This window comes from Podarcis pityusensis (genome assembly GCF_964106645.2).
Source record: "Podarcis pityusensis genome assembly, chromosome: 16".
Taxonomy (NCBI): domain Eukaryota; kingdom Metazoa; phylum Chordata; class Lepidosauria; order Squamata; family Lacertidae; genus Podarcis; species Podarcis pityusensis.
The window spans coordinates 38,300,385-38,322,267 of record NC_138041.1 but is presented as its reverse complement, the minus strand read 5'-3'; the positions used below and the strand labels follow the sequence as shown (position 1 = coordinate 38,322,267).

Sequence of the window (21,883 nt, the reverse complement as noted above, 5' to 3'; positions counted from 1 at the left end):
ATATATTGCTTAATCAACAGAAACCTCCAAGCATTTAAAATAAAGCAGTACAAACTACCATATTTTTTGCTCTCTAAGACTCACTTTTTCCCTCCTAAAAAGTAAGGGGAAATGTGTGTGCGTCTTATGGAGCGAATGCAGGCTGCGCAGCTATCCCAGAAGCCAGAACAGCAAGAGGAATTGCTGCTTTCACTGCGCAGCAATCCCTCTTGCTGTTCTGGCTTCTGAGATTCAGAGTCTTTTTTTTCTTGTTTTCCTCCTCCAAAAACTAGGTGCGTCTTGTGGTCTGGTGCGTCTTATAGAGCGAAAAATACGGTATATGCTGGATAAGCAAATACTGTAGCCAGAAAGTATAGACTATATAATCCGCTTTTCATAGAACTGTAGTGTTGGAAGGGACCACGAGAGTTATATAGTTCAAACCCCTGCAATGCAGGAATCATTTTGCCCAACGTGGGGCTTGAACCCACAACTCTGAGATTAACAGTTTTATACTCCATCAACTGAACTATCCCAGCCCAGAACAGCAGTCAGAAGACATTTAAAATATCCATTTCACAATAATCCTAAAAGCCAACACAACACATATACACCTAGACAATTCCTAGCACACACAAACCAATCTATAACACCAAACCAGCAACCAAAACCTGCAATCTGTCAAGGAAAACAAAAAAGGATGCCCACTCTACTCCTCAGCTTGGGAGAGATTCAAATTATCTCCTTTTGTTAAAAGAATTCTAAGGTCTCAAATATAGAATAAATATTTATAAATGCACACGTATCTGAATATATAAACCATGTGTCTGAAATAGTATAGGAGAGCAATCCTGAAGAAATTTTGACTCTCCCAATGACCTCAAATATTGCTCTGAAGTAAAGGAAACAAATGAGGAAAGCTTTCCCGTTGTCTTTTTGCTTACAAATTCTTCAGGAACTAAAGTATTAACCATCACAAAAGAATGGCCAGGCTGCCCAGGCAATGCAATCAGGGACTATTATCAGGTATCCGGGCAGACAGGATTTCTACTGTAGACCCGCCTCCTATGATGTATGTATGATGATTTTGGGGTGGTCTTTGGCTAAGGGGGTTGGGCAATGTCAAAAGTCTTTAAAGCTTCCTGCACACTTTTGTTCAGGGTCTCTCCCTCCTTCTGTTGCAACAGAAAAATAAATGTCTGCCTTGCTTTCCACTGGATTCTGCCACCACCCATTCTTCTCTGACCGATCATGGACTTAGGGGACACAAGAGTCCCATGGGGAGTTGCGCAGCAAAAGTCAAACCTGAATTTTTACATCAGTTGCATGTTCACATTCTGTTTTGGGAAACAAATCTCACATTTCTTTCTTCTTCCTTGGCGCACAGTGTAAAGCATTTTATTTTAAAAGCTATATACAGAGCCAGATTTAGAAGCAGACAACCGAGATGCCAACTGCCTGAGGCACCAGGTTCTGGAGTGCAGTACAGTAGTGTCTGAGAGAGGGCATTTATTTAGCTACTCTTCTCTTAACTGCTGGCTTTAAGCCATGGTTTTCCCAGTAGTGATGTATGGAAGTGAGAGCTGGATCATAAAGAAGGCTGATCGCCGAAGAATTGATGCTTTTGAATTATGGTGCTGGAGGAGACTCCTGAGAGTCCCAGGAACTGCAAGAAGATCAAACCTATCCATTCTGAAGGAAAAAAGCCCTGAGTGCTCACTGGAAGGACAGATCCTGAAGCTGAGACGCCAATATTTTGGCCACCTCATGAGAAGAGAAGACTCCCTGGAAAAGACCCTGATGCTGGGAAAGATGGAGGGCACAAGGAGAAGGGGACGACAGAGGACGAGATGGTTGGACAGTGTTCTCGAAGCTACCAGCATGAGTTTGACCAAACTGCGGGAGGCAGTGGAAGACAGGAGTGTCTCGCGTGCTCTGGTCCAGGGGGTCACGAAGAGTCGGACACGACTAAATGACTAAACAACAACAACAACTCTTAACTGCTGAAATAAATACAAACAGTACAAACAGTTCAGGCCCACTTGTAAAGCTGGCAACCCTCAAGCTGTACAGAGAATTTGTATTAATGCTAGGGTTTTTTTTGCTTAATTTGCAGGAAAGAGGCACAGCTCAGCAGTTCAAGTTTCTGATTTGCATGCAGAAGCTCCTAGTTTCAACCCCCAAGATATCCAGCTATGACTTGCAGAGAGCCCTGCCTGAAATGCTGACGAACTGCGGGCAATCTAAACAACACTGACCTAGATCAGGGTAGTCCGGCCCACGAGACCTTTCTTAGCGACCCCTAGCAACAATCATGAACCATCTTGAAGGCTTAAAATTTTATTTTTTGTGTCATGCATCGTTAACAAAAGCGCAATCATCTGCCTGTGTATTACATTTGTTTAATAATTAAAAATATTAAATCTATTAGTTGCATATTTAACTATATATATTTAATTAAGTATATTAATTGTGTATATTAAAGGTAAAGGGACCCCGGACAGTTAAGTCCAGTCACAAACGACTCTGGGGTTGCGGCACTCATTTTGCTTTACAGGCTGAGGGAGCCGGCGTTTGTCTGCTCCACAGAAAGTTTTTCCGGGTCATGTGGCCAGCGTGACTAAGCTGCTTCTGGCGAACCAGAGCAGCGCACGGAAACGCCGTTTACCTTCCCCCCGGAGAGGTACCTATTAATCTACTTGCACTTTTTGGCATGCTTTTGAACTACTAGGTTGGCAGGAACAAGGACTGAGCAACAGGAGCTCACCCCGTCACGGGGATTTGAACTGCCAACCTATTGATCAGCAAGCCCAAGGCTCAGTGGTTTAGACCACAGAGCCACCCACGTCCCTCAATAGTGTATATTAAATAATATTAAATATACTGCAAACACTCATTTATGATATGGAAATTTAATTCAGCATGTGGCGTCCGGGTTCTGTGTTGAAGGACTCTTGCAACCTACTTGGTATGGAAATTTGGACCGCCATGATCTAGATGGACCAATGGTCTGGCTCCCTCTAAAACAGATTTCTCTGCTCTAAAGTTTACAGCACCAACACAAATTTAATGAATGGCATGGATGAGGCCACTTGTGGCAAAGGAGGTAAAGTAAAAAAAAATATAGAAGTAGCAGTTGGGGCAGGAATAATCTTCCTTACCACTTCCATGAGAGGTTTAAAACTGTGATCCTTCATTTTACTTTGTTTTCATATACCCATAGCACAAAAATGATGCCAGTTTGAGAATATCCCAGCTTCATGACATCATTCTATTTTTAATACTGACTGCATACTCATGAAGGGACAAAATGGTTGATGGTTTCCTGTTGGCCAAACAGCAGATTTAATTGAATGACTGGAATGTGAACATTTTCTAGAGCAGGCATCGGCAACCTGCGGCCCATGGGCCAGAAGCGGCCTATGGAGGCCATTTAACCGGCCATGAGCCTCCCCAGAACCGAGTCGGCCACTCGGCAAGTCCTCGTGCTGCGCCTCATTTCCGCAGTGTCGGAAATTGCACATGAGTAGACTCTCACAGACGCTGGAAATTGCAGGCGCTCACGTGCGCTCACTATCCGGCCCACAGAGGGAGCTCTGCGGAACTGATCTGACCCAGGCAAGGTAAACCTTGCTGACCCCTGCTCTAGAGTACAATGAATGAAGCAGCAGTCAGGGATATTTTTTTTTTAAAAAAACCCTCTTTGTATTATCACATGACTAGGAGTACTTGGGAATACAGTCATCCCTTGGGTTACAGATGCTTCAGGTTTGTTTTTTTGGGTTGCGGACTGCCAAAACCCGGAGGTACTGGAATGGGTTACTTCCGGGTTTTGGCAGTCGCGCATGCGCAAAAGCGCAAATTCATTCTTTGCGCATGCACAGATGCGCCGAATTGCAACCTGTGCGTGCGCAGACGCACCACTGTGGGTTGCGAACGTGCATCCCGCACGGATCACGTTTGCAACCCGAGCATCCACTGTATATAAAAAAGAGCAGTACTTTTATAGCAGATGCAGAAGCCAAGCCAGAACTGAGATTGTGGAGGAGGAGGAGGAGGAGGAAGTGGACAATCAGGCCCACAGAACCGATTGTAAGTAAGAAGGCAATTCACCCTAGTGGGCCACCCTTCACTGGAAGGTAGAGTGGTTAGTGTGTCAGGACAGAACAGGACCCAGGTTCAAATCCTGACTCAACCATGAAGCTCATTGGATGCCCTTGCGACGCTCACTGACTCTCAGCCTAACCTCCCTCACAGGGTTGTTGTGGGGGTTAAAAGAGGAAGGGGGAAGAACCATGTGCGCCATCTTAAGCTGCTTGGATAACAGGTGGGATATACGATAAATGCAATATATAAATCATCTAACTACTATGGTATCCTGCTTGCCCTACAGCTCCCTCACTTTAGTGGGGATTGGTGACATTTTTAAAACTCACCTCGGGAACTTTGAGAGTTAGAAACCTTTAAAAAATATAATAAAAAGAGAAAGGATGTTGCAGTTAATGCCTTGTACCCGATTTTAAATACTGTACACCAGAGCTTTCTGATGTGTGTGTCAAGACACATTAGTGTGTCGGCTGCAGTGTGTAGGTGTGTCATGTGAATGCTCTTATAAGGGTTAGTTTAGCTAGTAAAACTGAATTACTGTGTCTCAAAATGATGCATGTCTAAAAAGTCACCAACATGAAAAGTTTGGAAAGTTTTGCTGGACACTGTATGGTTTTAGTCAAAGAATCATGTAACCAACCACACCAGCTCTGTTAGCAATGTAATATTTCCTTCCAAAGTCACTTTTTCTGTAAAGCCACTTTATTTTGAAAAAAAGTTTCACATTCTAAGCTCCCCTCAGGTATAAAATAATGAACCTCCTGAGTATTAGGGGGACAGGCTGTGTCTAAGCAAGGAATCCTTCACGTATCACAGAATCCAGTGCTTGGTGTTATTACATATGATACCTTAAGAAGTCTTGTGTTTTGTTTTTAAAATGATATATGTGGGCTGTTTCTTTTAAAATACCAAGCTCCTAGCCCTCCTTATTATGCTGACAACTTCCCTTGCACTCATTCTTATACATCACCTACTTCCTTGTTAGGAAAGTAAATAGAAACATTTGCATACATGAAAACACAAACAGAATTATGCATTAATATTTAAATTTGTTCTGCACCCACAATTTGAATATCCATTGAGGAATTAGTACTGGGAGCCCTTCATGGCATTTACTTCTGCTTCACTGTCAGCTTTTGAGCCTCGGCCATAAACATGAGAGGCAGACAATAGTCCTCAATCTCCATAGCAGTGTAGAAGGTCAAATGTTTCAGATGAACTCATGCATTAAAGAAACTAAAACTGCACTGCAATGGTGGTGGGGGAAGGGAACATTGGATATGATATTGGCTCATGGGACACAATCTTAAAATAGATCCCAGAGTCGCTTCTGCATTTCATCCACCCCTCCAAAATAAAAATCAATTAGCCGTTCAAGTGAAATGTTAAGAATTCAAACTATTTCGAATACAGTCCTGCCAAAGGCCTGGGGAACCTGTATGAAAAATGCTGGTTGGAAGTGAAAAAGGATTTAGAAATATGGTCAAATCTGAAGTTATCATTGCTAGGCCGAATTGCTGCGATAAAAATGAATGTATTGCCAAGGATGCTGTTTTTGTTCCAAACATTGCAAATTTTGGATAAAATGGATTGCTTCAAGAAGTGGCAGAGAGATATTTCTAGATTTGTCTGGCAGGGCAAGAAGCCTCGAATAAAATTTAAGATATTAACTGATGTTAAAGAAAGAGGTGGATTTGCCCTACCAGACTTTAAACTTTATTATGAATCAGCCGCGTTTTGCTGGCTGAGAGAATGGCTGCTTCTTGAAAATACTGATGTGCTGGACCTAGAAGGTTTTAACAACGTATTTGGGTGGCATGCATATTTGTGGTATGACAAGGTTAAAGCACATAAAGCGTTTAAAAACCATATTGTCAGAAAAGCACTGTTTAATGTCTGGATAACATATAAGGATTTGCTTGAAAATAAAACCCCAAGGTGGCTGTCACCAATGGAAGCGAAGGCTCAGAAAAAGCTCAAAATGGAGGCCAACTGGCCAAAATATTGGGAAATTTTGGAACAAGAGGGAGACAGATTAAAACTGCAGAGTTTTGAAAAATTAAAAAATAGAGTGCGAGACTGGCTCCATTATTATCAAATAATGGAGACGTATAATTTGGATAAAAAAATTGGCTTCCAGGTGGAAAAATCAAAATTGGAAACAGAACTGTTAGATCCCAAAATTAAAAACTTGTCAAGAATGTATAACTTGCTGTTGAAATGGAATACTCAGGATGAAACGGTGAAATCAACTATGATTAAATGGGCACAAGATGTAGGACATAATATTATGATGACTGACTGGGAACAGTTATGGACCACAGGTATGAAGTTTAGGGCATGTAATGCCCTAAGAGAGAATATAATGAAAATGATCTACAGGTGGTACATGACACCAGTCAAGCTTGCAAAAATATATCACTTGCCCGATAATAAATGTTGGAAATGTAAAGAGACTGAAGGTACATTTTTTCACCTTTGGTGGACATGCCCAAGGATTAAGACATTCTGGGAGATGATTTATAATGAAATGAAAAAGGTATTTAAATATACCTTCCTGAAGAAAACAAAGGCCTTTCTCCTGGGCATGGTCAGCCAATTGGTGTCAAAAAGGGATAGAACTTTCTTTATGTATGCCACAACAGCAGCAAGAATACTCATCGCGAAGTATTGGAAGACACAAGATCTACCCACCCGGGAAGAATGGCAGATGAAGGTGATGGACTACATGGAACTGGCGGAGATGACTGGCAGAATCCGAGACCAGGGAGAAGAGTTGGTGAAAGAAGATTGGAAAAAAATTAAAGTTTACTTACAGAAACATTGTAAAATTAAGGAATGTTAGAAGGATGTTGGCATGAAGTAATGTGGTTTTAGCAGAGATGCCGTAAAGGATTAAGAAAAAAACAACAGATTGTTAAATGGTGAAAGGAGGGAAAGTAAAGTAACATTATATTAAGATAAAATAGAGGACAAAAACTGGAAAATATGGAAAGGACTTGCTGAAATAGCTAATTGAACTAGAATACAAAAAAGTGAGGTGTGAGGAGGTCAAGGAAACAAGGAAATGAAAGATAAGCTATGGGAAGATTCATTGTATATATTTTTTTTCTTTCTTCTTTTTTCTTTTTTCCCCCTTTATTGTGATGTGATGTTTTGTTTTTGCTTAGTATGCTGTTTTTTTATTTTTTATTTTTGTAACTTTTCAAATCTTAATAAATATCACTTAAAAAAAAAAAGGCCTGGGGAACCTGCAGTTTTCCAGATGTTGCTGGACCACAAATCTCATCATACCTCACCACTGGTCATGCTGCTCAGGGCTGATGGGAGCTGCAATCCAACAACATCTGGAGAGCCACAGGTTCTCCACCCCTGCCCTCCAGGATCAGATAAAAAGGTCTACCACCCAGCTGCCAGCTACTCACTGTGGCAAAAAAAATGCCTCCAGGAAGCCCCCCAGGAGGCCATACAGACAATAGCCCTTGCCACTGTCCCCCACCCGGCCCCAACAACAGACATTAGGAAATATGCCGTGTATGATTTTGGGGGATACATCTATCCACTGTGAGTTTGCCACACCTACTTGCCTACTCAGAGCTGAGCTGCCAACCCCACTCCCCAAGTTCAAAGGGATTTACTCCGGGTAATTACAGGCTTAATTACGCATTATATGAAGGAGAGAAGAAACATTGTGGTACATCTGCAGCAGCACAACCAGACGCCTTCATCTGCCCCAGCTGAAACAAAAGAGGTGTCTTCTGTATTGGTTTCTACAGCCACAGCGGACGCTGCCACCTTCCAACAGTTTAACTTCACCCCCAAAGGCGCCCTCCCCTCCACTGTCTCCCAAGACAGACAGATGCCAACAATTAGGGAAACCATGACGACTGAAGTGGTATGAAACAAACACACACACAAATACATCATACTTATCTTTATATATACACTGTATAATATTATATATATTTCGTGGAGACAGAAGCAGGGCTTACCTGGATTTCTTCTCCATTTTGACTCGGCTCTCCCTGCAGTTTTTCTCGGAGTTTTCCGAGCTCAGCCCTCAGGGCTCCCATCTCCTGCTCCTTGGTCTGCAGGTAGGCCTCCAACTCTACTTTCTGCTCAATCAGAGCTTTTCCCTGAGCCTCCACAACCGTGATTCTGTGGCGAAGGTCGTGATTGATTTTCATTAACCTGTTTTGCTGTTGCTGAAGCTGTGAGAGAAAAGAGAGGGAGGAAGCTGATAAGCCGCGGCAATTATGGCCCCATCTATGGTTATGGCCCCATCCTTGGGAAGTGTTTAGAGCGCTGGGACTTGTTAGGAGACCCCTATCCCTTTCACTAGGGATGCAGGTGGCGCTGTGGGTTAAACCACAGAGCCTAGGACTTGCCGATCAGAAGGTCAGCGGTTTGAATCCCCGTGACGGGATGAGCTCCCGTTGCTCGGTCCCTGCTCCTGCCCACCTAGCAGTTCGAAAACACGTCAAAGTGCAAGTAGATAAATAGGTACCGCTCCGGCAGGAAGGTAAATGGTGTTTCCGTGCGCTGCTCTGGTTCGCCAGAAGCGGCTTAGTCATGCTGGCCACATGACCCGGAAGTTGTACGCCTGCTCCCTCGGCCAATAAAGCGAGATGAGCGCCACAACCCCAGAGTCGGTCACAACTGGACCTAATGGTTAGGGGTCCCTTTACCTTTACCTATTCCTTTCACAGAGCTACCACTTCCAGATGAGCGCCACAACCCCAGAGTCGGTCACAACTGGACCTAATGGTCAGGGGTCCCTTTACCTTTACCTATTCCTTTCACAGAGCTACCACTTCCAGAGTGGTGTAACAATCCCTCTTGCCAGGAAACTGAGAATTTTAGCTTTACTTTAATTTAGTACTCCCACATCCCTCCCTGTCCTCTGTTCAGGAAAGCAAGAGACCTTAGCAGACACATTCTAGCCAGGGAGGGTGCAATGCAGAGCTGGTAAAGGGGTTGGGTCAGAGGAGAAGATGTATGGGCTTCAAGGGTCAGATGAAGAGGCCTAGAGGGCCGCATTCTGCCTCTGGGGCTGAGTTTCTCCATCCCTTTTGAACACAGGAGCACCATTATCTACTAATAGGGATAAGCTGGCCTCTGTGAATTTTCTACATACAGTGGTGCCCCGCAAGACGAATGCCTCGCAAGACGGAAAACCTGCTAGACGAAAGGGTTTTCCGTTTTGGAGGTGCTTCGCAAAACGAATTTCCTATGGGCTTGCTTCGCAAGACGAAAATGTCTTGCGAGTTCCTGCGGGTTTTTTTCCCTCCCCCCCTTTTTCCCAAGCCGCTAAGCCGCTTATCAGCTGATCCTAAGCCGCTAAGCCGCTTAACAGCTGATCCGCTAAGCCGCTTATCAGCTGATCTGCTAAGCCGTTTAACAGCTGATCCGCTAAGCCGCTTATCAGCTGATCCGCTAAGCCCGCTAAGCCCGCTAAGCCCGCTAAGCCGCTAATAGCGCTAATCCGCTAAGCCGCTAATGGGCTTGCTTCGCAAGACGAAAAAACCGCAAGACGAAGAGACTCGCGGAACGGATTCTTTTCGTCTTGCGAGGCACCACTGTATCAAAATAAATGGATTTAGATATTGGGGCCTTTAAAAAAGTTACTTGGCAGTACTTTGGCATTTATCCCTAAAGGGATGAAACAGACTTACAGCTTCTACATCCTCATTTTTAAGACCAAGTTCACGGTCCTTTGCTCTGATTTCATCCCTTTGTTTATCTACTACTTCCTTCAGTTTTTTCATCACTTGCCTTTCCCTTTCAGACATTCCTGGAAAAAAAGAAAGAAAGAGTGATAGGAGGCTCCAGTTGCAATACTGCTTCTGTTAAGTAAACATAATTGGTTGTTGAAAATACATAACTAAGGTAAACATTATTTTTTCCCCTGGCAAGGCTCCTGAACTTTTTATCAATTACATGACAGGCAGAAATTCATCAGGTTAGGGCCATCCAATAGGGCAGGGATGGGAAACCTTTGGCCCTCCAGATGTTGACGAACACTAACTCCCATCAGCCTCAGCTAGTTTGGTCAATGGTGAGAGATGATGTGAGCTGTAGCCAAGCAGGATCTGGAGGATAGCCAATGCCGTGCCCTCCGGATGATATTGACTACAACTCCCATCAGCCTCATGCAGCATGGAGGTCAGGGATGATGGGAGTTGTAGTCCCATCATACCTACTACTCATTCAGCCTTTAGACAACAAAACCATAAGAGAAAAAACCATCAAACATTGGCAATCCCAATATATTAAACACATAAAAAGTATAAAAGACTCAGTAGCCACCATTAAGTAAAATTAAGTAGTTTTAAATTTGACTTTAAAAACCTTGGCTACTAGCCATGGCTACTCTGCCTCCATAGAGGCGCCGATGCCTCTGAATACCAGTTGCTGGAAACCACAGGAGGGGAGAGGAGCCTTGGGCCTGAATCCTGCTTGCTAGTTTCCCATAAGCATCTGGGTGGCCATTGTGAGAACAAGATATAAGGCCAGATGGGCCACTGGTCTGGTCCAGCAGCCTTGAATGAACGAATGAATGAATTTATTAATACGGTCACAGACCAGCGTCAACACACACAATATCACAGATCATAAAAAAAATCAGAAATACAGAGGACAATATAAATATAACAAGGATTTAAATATAAAAAATTAAAATTAATTATTAGCGTGCCCCCTATAATTAACATTTGGGGGTTTGGTCATTATGGGATACCACTTGCTTCCTGCGATTAATTGCAGACGCACAGAATTTGGCTACATTTAATGTAGTCTTGGGATTCTTGTCCTCTAACAGTAATTTTAAACTATGGTGTTCCGATTCTTTCCTGGACTTTTGCAAAACAGGTGTAATAAAAGTCAAACGTATATCCTCATAAAAACAACAACATAATAGTACATGTGAAGCCGTTTCAACTTCCAACGAGCCACAAGGGCAGACCCGGTCCAGCAGCCTTTTCTCATGTTCTTGAGGGGGAATGGCATGGAGTAGGAAACTATCATAGCTGTTGGTACCCAAAACAGAAGCACTCCGCACTGCAACATCTGCTTGTGCGGATGTGTAGCAGTACCTCTCTTCCATTACTAAGCTTATTTGCTTCTCAGCCAATATTAACGACTACAGGGGGATTTGTAGATGCCTTCCAAACTGACTACCTAGTTTCTAAAAAGTGTTAAAGCTTAGAAAAATAAGTTTAAGCGTGCCCCCCTAATTCTTCCAACCATTAAGAATAAATCTCTATTTTTAGTTCTCTGCATTGCAAGATTTTCTTAATTCTGTTCCTCCATTCCCATTTTGGTTTCTGTTGGGGAGGGGGGCATATGCATAATCAGACTCCCAGTACCTTTCTAAAATTTCCAAGCAACAAGCTAAATCATATCCTGAACCCAAACTAGGGATGTCTCTACAAAAAAATAAGTCTCACCACTGAGATTGTTTCTTCCTCTCTGCAGCTCCACTGTGTGAAGTCTGTGGTGGACCTTAAGGATTCTCTAAGCAGGTGACTCCACCCCCCACATCAAAAGGATGCTCAGAAAGCACCTGTGGTAATGAAGAGCCCTCAAGGCAAGCAGCCTCTCCAATTCTGGAAGCTGCATTACTTGCTAAGCTTCTGGTGTGGCTCCTGCTAAATTCTGCTAAGGTTGCATATTTTGCTGCGTAGGAAAACATCAGAAACCTGCTTGCTTTGATCAGATTTACTCATTTATTCTTGGCACTAGATTAAAATGTTTTCCCCACACACATCTGAGCATTAATTTTTTACTTACAATAATTATTATTGTGTGTATGTAGGCATGTTTTGTGTATACACATCCCTTTTGGGGCTATATGTGGTAGTTAGGGGATGGAGAGATCGCTTTTATGGTCTGATTGCTTCAAATTGTGCTTTGCTCACACGCTCTCTCTCTCTCTCTCTCTCTCACACACACACATTTATTTGTAAGCCATTTTAAAACACTTATTTAAAGCAACTAATAAATACTATTTAGTATGTAACCCTAATTAATTCTAAATGTTGATTCAGCACAGATGTACAGAATGGCATCTATGCTGCTCTGCACCTGATCCTATACTCATTTGTTTAGCAGTAAATACCATAGGCTTACAATTTGTTTCCAAGGAAGGGTGTGCTGTAGGACCACTTATAGCTCGGTGGCCTGCTTCTATGCATTTTTATTCAGAAGCCAGTCCCATTGAGCTGAGTGAGGTGGACTCTTTAGAACGGTAGCCTTTCATTTCACTCCCTTTCCTAATCGTGGTTGGTAACAGATGGATTGAATTTTCACCTCTTCATACAAAAAATATGTCCAAGGCAGCTTACAGCTCAATAAGAAACAAGACATTCCCTGCCCTCAGGCTTCCTAATCTAACAAGACATGACAGAAAAGGAAATGGGTGGGGAGGAAAGAGGAAATAAGCAAACTCAGGCATCAGTTGCAAGTTCTTTTAAAATAACCTAAGATGGAGAAAAGCCATATTTTAGTGGTGGAGTACAACATTTGCAGGGATGCGGATGGCGCTGTTGGTTAAACCACAGAGCCTAGGACTTGCCAATCAGAAGGTTGGCTGTTCGAATCCCCGTGACGGGGGGAGCTCCCGTTGCTCGGTCCCAGCTCCTGCCAACCTAGCAGTTCAAAAGCACATCAAAGTGCAAGTAGATAAATAGGTACCACTCTGGCAGGAAGGTAAATGGCATTTCCGTGCGCTGCTCTGGTTCACCAGAAGCAGCTTAGTCATGCTGGCCACATGACCTGGAAGCTGTATTGGCTCCCTTGGCCAATAAAGCGAGATGAGCGCCGCAACCCCAGAGTCGGCCACGACTGGACCTAATGGTCAGGGGTCCCTTTAGCTTTACTTACAATATTTGCATGGAGAAGTCCCCAGGTTCATTCCCCAGCATTCCTAGACAAGGCTGAGAAAGACCCCTGGCCTGATTTCCTGGAAAGCTGCTGTCAGTCACTGTAGGTAGAGCCTGGTTCACACATAATCCTTATCTATGAGTTGTCCCACAGAGAATCAAATAAACCATGGCTTGTTCCTTCCAAGTTTGTTTTGTTTTCCAGATGCCCTTGCTTTGTACCTTTGCAGTTTGGCCAACCCACCCCAGGCATTCACCAAACAAACCATGGTTATTGGGTTAGCATACTTAAAAGCAAACCAAGGTCTGTAAGCTACCAACAAACCATAGTGTTGGATTGTGGTTTGTTGGCAGCAAACACAACATAAACTGGTGGGCTGGGTTTATGCATAATGTAGAGTCAAGGCATAGTTTAATAAACAACAATGTATGGGATTGCAGCTTAAATGTTCTGAGACATTTCATGGACTGATGACAAAGTTCTCAGCATGGCTCCCTACAAATATGCCCTATTGAATTCAATGGGTCTTACTCTCAGGTAAGTGGGGATAGGCTTGCAGCTTGCCTCAAAGATTGAGAACTTGTGGCTTACAGAGGCTCATGACTCCATCAACCCCAGCTAGCATGCCTAGTGGAGCAGAATGGATGAGACATTGTGCTCTTATGAGAGCTTGCTTCATCAGGCCAAGGCCCCACTAGTCCAGCATTGTGTTCTCACGTAGCCCAACCAGATGCCTATGGGAACCCCCAAGCAGGACCTGAGGGCAACAGCCCTCTCTCCTGTGTTTCCCAGCAACTGGTGTTCAGAAACATTACTGCCTCCAACCTTGGTGGCAGAGCACTGTCATCAAGGCTAGTATTGTTCTTGGGGGACAGGGGGCGGGCTGGTGTGGAGGACTCCCTGGTCCTGAATGGGGTAACTGTGCCCCTGAAGGACCAGGTGTGCAGTCTAGAAGTCATTTTGGATGCACAGCTGTCCATGGAGACACAGGTTAATTCTGTGTCCAGGGCAGCTGTCTACCAGCTCCATCTGGTACGCAGGCTGAGACCCTACCTGCCCACAGACTGTCTCACCAGAGTGGTGCATGCTCTAGTTATCTCCTGCTTGGACTACTGCAATGTGCTCTATGTGGGACTACCTTTGAAGGTAACTCAGAAACTGCAACTAATCCAGAATGCGGCAGCTAGATTGGTGACTGGGAGTGGCCGCCGAGACCATATAACACCGGTCTTGAAAGACCTACATTGGCTCCCGGTATGTTTCCGAGCAAAATTCAAAGTGTTGGTGCTTTAAAGAAGCCCTAAACCGCCTCGGTCCAGTATACCTGAAGGAGCTTCTCCACCCCCATCATCCACTGAGGTCCAGCGCTGAGCTTCTGGCAGTTCCCTCCCTGTGAGAGGTGAGGTTACAGGGAACCAGGTAGAGGGCCTTCTCGGTAGTGGCACCCACCATCTGGTACGCCCTCCCATCAGATGTCAAGGCAATAAACAACTATTTTTCTTTTAAAAGACAACTGTTTAGGGAAGCTTTTAATGTCTGACACTGTATTGTTTTTAATATTCGGTTGGAAGCTGCCCAGAGCGGCTGGGGAAACCCAGCCAGATGGGCAGGGTATAAATAATAAATTATTATTACATTATTATAGCAGCCATTGATAGCCTTGCCATCCATAAATCTGCCTAATTTCTTTTGGAGCTGTCCACACTGGTGGCCATCACTGCCTCCTGTGGGAGGGAGTTCCATAGTTTAACTATGCACGGTGTGACTTCCTTTTCTCTGTCCTGAATCTTCCAAAATCCAGCTTCACCGAATATCCATGAGTTCTTGTGTTTTGAGAGAGGGAGGGGAAACTTCCCTCTGTCTACTTTCTCCATGCCATGCATCATTTAATACTCTTCTATCACACTGCCTCTTGCTCACCTTTTCTCCAAATCCCAAATGCTGCAACTTTTCCTCGGAGGGAATCTCTCCATCCCCTTGATCATTTTGGGGGTTGTTTTCTGACCCTTTCCCAACAATACCCTTTGTGAGGCGAGGTGTCCCAAACAGTACACAGTACCCCAAATGCAGTTGCACTTGTTATTCAACAGCACCGGGGGAGGGGAGTACAGTGGTACCTCGGGTTACAGACGCTTCAGGTTACAGACTCCACTAACCCAGAAATAGCACCCCAGGTTAAGAACTTTGCTTGAGGATGAGAACAGAAATCGTGCTTCGGCTGCACAGCGGCAGCGGGAGGCCCCACTACCTAAAGTGGTACCTCAGGTTAAGAGCAGTTTCAGGTTAAGAACAGACCTCCAGAACAAATTAAGTTCTTAACCAGAGGTACCATTGTACAGGTTCCACTCCACCTGGGCAAAGTGGCTGTTCTCTAGGAGAGATGCAATAACAAGGGAAGCAAGTAAGGGGACAACCTGTGGCCACTGTGGAAGTTTTGTTCTGCTCCTCTGCTGACCTAGATCCTGACAAAGCAGGTGTTCCACCCGCTGCTTCCCAAGAAGATTCTTTCATATAAAAATAGTTTTATGTGAAACATGACGCTGGCAGCTCCGTTCTGTGGGTGCCGTGCAAAAGACCTGATGGCGCATGACTAATTCCACCAGGGCAAGCTGCACAGGATTCTGCAGGTTTGTCTAGGATTTGTTTACCAAGGGGATGTCATGGAGGTAAGACAGGAGCCATCACCCTCATTTCATGTTTCAGCCCACACGTCTACAATATATTTCGGAAATTTGTTTTGGCTCTTGCTGTGTGTTGAGACATCCTTAATTTATCATAACCAAATTTTGCATGAGGGTTCCTGAAATCAAGAAGCAAGTTTTCATTTATATTTGGATATGATTGGACGTTGCTTTGAATCAAGAGGGCAGACTGAACCTTTCAAAACTTCACTGATTTTAACAACTTATTTCAAAACTGCGGGAGGTGGGTTGTTTCTTAAAATTCCTGGGCAGCACTGGCTATCAGGCTGCTAGTATTTAATATTGGAATCATCCTGGAAACTTTTATTTTTCAAAGCTATTAATGATTAAAAAATAATAATAATTTTCACCCAGTGAATTTGGCTGGCAGTAGATACAGCACTCAGCCAAAACAAGCTGTACGTTACACAACACGGAGTTAATTTATGGCTGGACTGGGAACTGTGCAGCCCTGTAATGTTGTTGGACTACAACTTCCAACTATTAGCTCTGCTGACTAAGGGACAGATGGGAGTTGTGGCCCTTTGGATGTTGTTAGGCTTCAAGTTCCTCAGTCCTGATTTACAGAATTTGCGGCCACAAAGGCTGGTGGCGCCACTTGCCTTCATGGCTTCAAGAGAGCAATTGGTGGAAAGGTGGTATAGAAATGTAAACAAACTAATAAAAAAGGACTTGGGCCACTCCTCCTCAAATCTATCAATTCTCAGCAATGCAATGGAACCTCTGTGGTTGGTGAATAGTGAATAGTGCTTGCTGAGGCACACCAGGAAAAGGAGGGCTGTTGCTTCCACGTCCTGCTTGTGGACTTCTCTGAATTAAGAATTTGATTGGCCACTGTGGGGAGCAGGATGTTGAACCTCAATGGACCTTTGGTCTGATCCAGCAGGTTCTTTTAAAATTCTCCCTCCTCAACAGCACCCAAATTTCTAGTCAACAAAGGCAATTGTTATAAACCAGAGGTGGGGAACCTGCAGCTCTCCAGATGTTGCTGGATTAAAACTCCCATAATCCCTGACTATTGACCATGCTGGGTGGGATGAATGAGTGTCAGAATCCAACAACATCTGGAGGGCTACAAGCCTCCCTGGTATAATTAAGTGGGTCTGCATGACCAAAACTAGCCCCACATGCCAAGAGCTCAAATCCCTTTGTTTCTCCTCCCATTTAATTGACTATCTGGCCTGAGTGCATTTAATTACTATAGTTATTACAGGTGATATACAATGAACTGCAACAAAAGCCATTATTTTCCCATGTACTTCGCTCCTGTGCACCTGAGGTTCTGCACAGTATCCTCTGCCAGCTGAGGTTCAGCAGGTGAGCAAAAAAGAAGGGCCTTTTCAGTTGTGGTGCCCATAAGCCCCAGCCAGAATAGCCAATGGTCAGGGCTAATGGGAGTTGCAGTCCAGTACCATGTGGAGTGACACAGGTCCCCCATTCTGGTTTAAAGGTGGTGAAAGTCAAAACCAGGCATTTGAACCGGTCCAGGAAACCAAAAGGAAGCCAGTGAACTTGTCATACAACCGAAGTCACGTGCTCCATACAGACTTATGTCAGTACTTTTTGTCTGACTGCTGCCGTCTCCTATACTTTCCCCAACAGTTTCTTACTGAGTTTCAGGTCAAATGAACCCAATGCTGTCAGCAAGAATCTCTGGCTACCCCACTTGCCTTCATGCTTCTGGAACTCTTCTTCCGAAAAGTTGACGTCCTTGTGGGAGAGGTTGGTCATCAGCTGCTTATTCTCTTCCTGAAGCTGGGCGATTTGGGTGAGGAGATCTTGAGCTTCCCCTCTCCAAACATCTTCCACCAGCTCCAGCTCCTAGAGGGTGAGATTGCATACCATCACTTTCAGGTCCCAGACGGTCAAATGTCTCCCGTTCAATGGAAGGGCCAGATCTTGCTAGCTATAGCATTTTTCCATGCAGAAGGTTCCAGGTTCAAAGCCCTGCATGTCCAGGTAGGACTGGCAAAGACTGCCTGTCTAAAACTCTGGAGAAATGCTTCCAGACAGTGTAGCCACCCCCACCCCCATATTATTGGATTACAACTCCCATCAGCCTCAGTTTTCAGGGCTGAAAGTGAGGAATGTTGGAAGCTATAGACCAAGATCCTCTGGAGGGTCACAGGTTCTCCACCTTGGTGTAGACAATACTAGGGTTGATGGACCAATGGTATAAGGCCGCTTCCTACATTCCTATTTTCATACGGAGAATCTTGGAGGCACGTGAGTCACCAAATTTTCCTGAGGCTCAACAGATCTGGCTGAAGACACCACCTCCAAGCTCCGATGTACATTGCCTTTAGTTCCATGACATAATAAAGATAAGACATAAATGCAATAAATAAATATGAAAGTTTAAGGAACACAATAGGACCTTAGATGCCTTATGCCAGATCAGATTGCTGGTCCATCTAGCTCACTAAACTGGTGGAAGCTGTGTCCTTCCAGATCAGCCTCCCCTGACCTAGTGCCCTCTAGATGTTTTGGACTACAGCTCCCATCAGCCCCAGTCAGTATGACTAGCAGTCAGGAATGATGGAAGTTGTAGTCCAAAGTGCTTTTGTCGCAGGAGCTGGTCTTAGTTATTGCTGCTCTAGCCATGCTCCCTTCCCACCCCCTCTTCCGTTATTGCTTTAAAACCTGCTGAGCAGGAAGGAATTTTAAAGCACTTTTTGCAGTGCCAGTAGCAAACAAAGCCCATGAGAAAAGACACCAGCAGGCAGTGGATTGGGGAGAGCCATCTTTCTCTCCTTCCTCCTCCCCCCTCTCCATTCTGAGATTGAAAGCAACACACAAGGGAGGATCTGAGAGGCTGGATTAAGGAGGGAGGGGTGCCTGGTGCAGTTCCCAAAATAGGACACCCACCCCACCAAATGCATTAAATAAGGTACCATAAAATTAAGTCATGTGGGTTCTTAAAGACTTCCAAATGGATCATGGCATAAGCTTTGCTGGGCTATGAAGAAATATTCTGATTATGTGCAGTTTCAAAACTCTCAGCAAAACGCAAACACATTTTGCCGACCTTGATAAACAAAAATAACTCTTGAGCATGTGTAGTTTTACATTTAACACTCACATAACTCACTGATGTTTTCACTCACTACCTGCCTTGGGCCAGGCACCAACTCTCAGCCTAACCTACCTTACATATCTGTTGTGAGGATAAAGAATGCCCTGGTGTAATTGCCCCAATGCAATATGGCCATAGACACAGCACATGCTAACTACAGACAAAGCTTTGCTTAAAACAGATGTGGGGAACCCGTGCCCCTTCCAGATGCTCTTGGTCTCTACCTCCCATCATCCAGCACAGCCAATAATCAGCAGTGTTCGGTGCTGTAGTCCCCAAAACATCTGGAGGGCCATAAATTCTCCAGGGCTGGCTTGAAATAATTACCCAGAAGACTTAGGGTTCCCCATCCTATCATTCTTTGATCTTTCATTGAATGGAAAGTGACCTGGATGAGAAATTTCCCTGGAAGGGTGGCAGCTCTGAGATTATCTTGGGGCTGCAGTTGTTACCCAAAGCTATACACCCCAATATTTGGAATCAATGAATTCCAGAGAATTACAATTACGCAGTGCCTCTCTGCAACAGTTACCTCCATCCACCAGAGTTGACAGCCCAGCTATTGTTGCACAATTTATTCTGGGCAGAGAGAGGGAGAAGTGAGTCAAAGGCCTGTGATCTTTTTAGTGGCTGGTGACTCTATTTTAGCCTCTCGTTTACCACTTTAATGCACAACCAAATTGGAGGCTGATGTCAGCTCAGAGCATAATTCTAGGAGAACTGAATGGGTACAGTGGATAAATTAATATCTCTAGTTCCCATCCCATATCCTTTCTTATCTCTTCCATCTCTTTTTCCTTCTTCCTAGGGCTCTAACATAGTCCAAGCTCAGCTTGCAGAACCTCAAAGCCCCAGAACTTGTATTTGAAGCCAGGGATCAACTCTAGATTTACTGTAGAGCAACTCTAGAGTAAAAAGTAGGACTCATAAGAAAAACAACTTGAGTGCCTCTTGCCAAGTGCAGAGTACAGAGCTAGGCTGATGGATGCTTAGAATGCTAAACTAAGCCTGGGGAGACCCAAGTTTAAATCTCCACTCAGCCATGAGGCTCACCTTCAGCCCATCACTATTTTTCAGTCTGTCCTTCCTAACAAGGTCACTGTGAGAATAAAATAAGGAGAAACATATATGTGCCAAGAGTTCCTTGAGAGAAAGGTGGGATATAAATGTAATCAATAAAAATAGTAAGAATCTGTTTCATCACCAAATAACCTCTTTTCTGGTTAGAATCAAATGGGATAGGAATTCTGCCTCAATGAGTGCCAGGAGCACCTTAATTTCTAAGACTGCAACTATATCCCCACTTAATTTCAAGAGTTAATCTCATTGGGTACTTAGAGTAACCATGCATAGGCTCAGGCTAGTCAATTTGGGTAAAGTGAATCCCTTTTTATTTTAAATCTGGGCTGCAAATTGTTTTATGCTGCCTCTATGCAAATAGGAATTTCCAATATATTTTTATTGTTCATTGCTGGTTTTAAATAATACTTGTGTGTTTCATCTTTTTGTTTGTAAGCCACCCAGGCAATATTTATTGATTAATCAATGATGTGCTAAGTGGTTCTGAGGCAGAAGTTTATCTGGAAGCTTTTAACCTGAATTGTATCCAGATATGTTTGGTTGGTTGTTTTAAAGATTTATATCCCACCTTTCAGTTGAATGATGTTCAACTGTATGAACAGGGTGGCTAGTCAATGGCGATTGAATGGCATTCTGCCCATGTTCAGAGACTCGCCTCATGTCAGACATATTATTCCACAGCAGGAGAGGGAGACCTTTTTTCAGCCTGAGGTCCATATTTGCTTCTGGACAACCTTTTTGGGGGCCACATATGTTGCCTTTGTATAAGCACTGAAAGCTAATTTCTACACACACTCTTCTCTGTCCACCATCCCGGTAAGCAAAAGCCATTGTCAGCGTTAAAGGACACTTTCCAGCTAGGCAAAATATTTTGAGGGCAAAATAGGGTCCTGGGGGGAGAGAGTGTGTGGTTTAGAGAGAGTTCTGGGGGCCTGACAGAGAGGCCCGAGGGGCCACATTTCATCCACCCCTCTTTAGGAGTAAACCCCATCCTTGGAAAGAGTTACAGGGAAGGGAGGGGCGCAAAGGCTTCCTCGGGGCTTGGCGACTTTCCCCCTTTTCCTTTGGGGTCAGCAAATGCCCTGCACGGATTCCACCCACTTCCGTGTAGAGGATCCTCAATCCTAAGACACCCTTTTCCCGCGAGTAAACCCCACCGATCCCAGCAGGACTTAAATTCTGAGTAAAGAGCAGAAAACAAAAGCGAGCCCGGGCACCCGAGGCGGATGCCGCGAAGTCCTGCGGCACCAGCGCGCCGCGCAGCCGGCCAGAGTTTCGTTAGCAGCCGGGTCCCTGCCTCGAGGACCGCGCACGGGAAAGAAGGGCTGCCTTGCCCTGAAACCGAGCCCACCCCCCCGAGAGAAGCCCCGATCCCCGCCACGGCCGACCTTCTGGTGCTTCCTCTCCTTCTCGATGCGATCCACCCTCTCGAGGCGGAGGCGGTCGAGCTCCAGGCGCAGCTCCTCCATCTCGGGGTTGAGGTGGTTGCGGCTGACCAGCAGCTCCAGGATCTCCAGCACGCGCACCACTTTGGGCATCAGGCGCCCGATGGCCTCGCAGCCGTGCTGGTCGATGAGCCGCTCGAACTCCTGGCCCACCGCCGACGCGATGTCGTACACGTCCATCACGGTCAGCTCGGCCACGTTCTTCTCCAGCGCCGGCGAGCCCAGGCCGGAGACGCCGTCCATGGCTGCGCCTGCCGCTGCCGCCCGCTTGCCCGGCCCAGGCTCCCTCCCAGGCGGCGGCGGCGGCCAGCCAGCCTCGCGGGGCACCGGAGCGGCCTTTGCCAAGGACCAGAGAGCCGAGCCCGCGGGCCGCGCAACTTGCAAACTTCTCTGGCTTCGCGCCGCGCAAAACTTAGCTAGAGGCAGCAGCTCGGCCCGACCCCGAGTCCGGCCCCTCCGGAGGTCCGGTGGGCATCCTGGGAAGAAGACGGAGAGGGCGAGGAGCAAATCTCGGTCGCCGCCGAGCCCCAGACCCCTCCTCCGCCTCCTCCTCCTCCTCCCTCCGCTCACTTCCAATATAAACTTGAGCTTGTGATCAGGCCGAGACGGAG

General features: G+C 45.2%; 1 protein-coding gene and 1 long non-coding RNA gene across 3 annotated transcripts in view; both read right to left on the bottom strand.

Moving 5' to 3' along the window:
• RILPL1 (Rab interacting lysosomal protein like 1) overlaps positions 1–21,883 on the bottom strand; it is a 33,109-nt gene extending 11,226 nt beyond the window's left edge. The window contains exons 1-4 of one of the 2 annotated variants that reach the window (XM_080985189.1): positions 21,216–21,883; positions 17,342–17,492; positions 9,762–9,880; positions 8,079–8,297 (exon numbers count right to left, since the gene is read on the bottom strand). In XM_080985189.1, the coding sequence (XP_080841315.1) occupies positions 8,079–8,297; positions 9,762–9,880; positions 17,342–17,492; positions 21,216–21,515 (789 nt within the window). In that variant the 5' untranslated portion in view covers positions 21,516–21,883. The remainder of the gene's footprint in view (positions 1–8,078; positions 8,298–9,761; positions 9,881–17,341; positions 17,493–21,215) is intronic. The other variant, XM_080985188.1, reaches the window with a different exon arrangement.
• LOC308465431 lies at positions 9,419–9,671 on the bottom strand. The gene is made up of 2 exons (XR_013980432.1): positions 9,547–9,671; positions 9,419–9,471 (listed from the first exon to the last, which is right to left on the bottom strand). It is a non-coding gene; the product is annotated as an uncharacterized lncRNA (long non-coding RNA).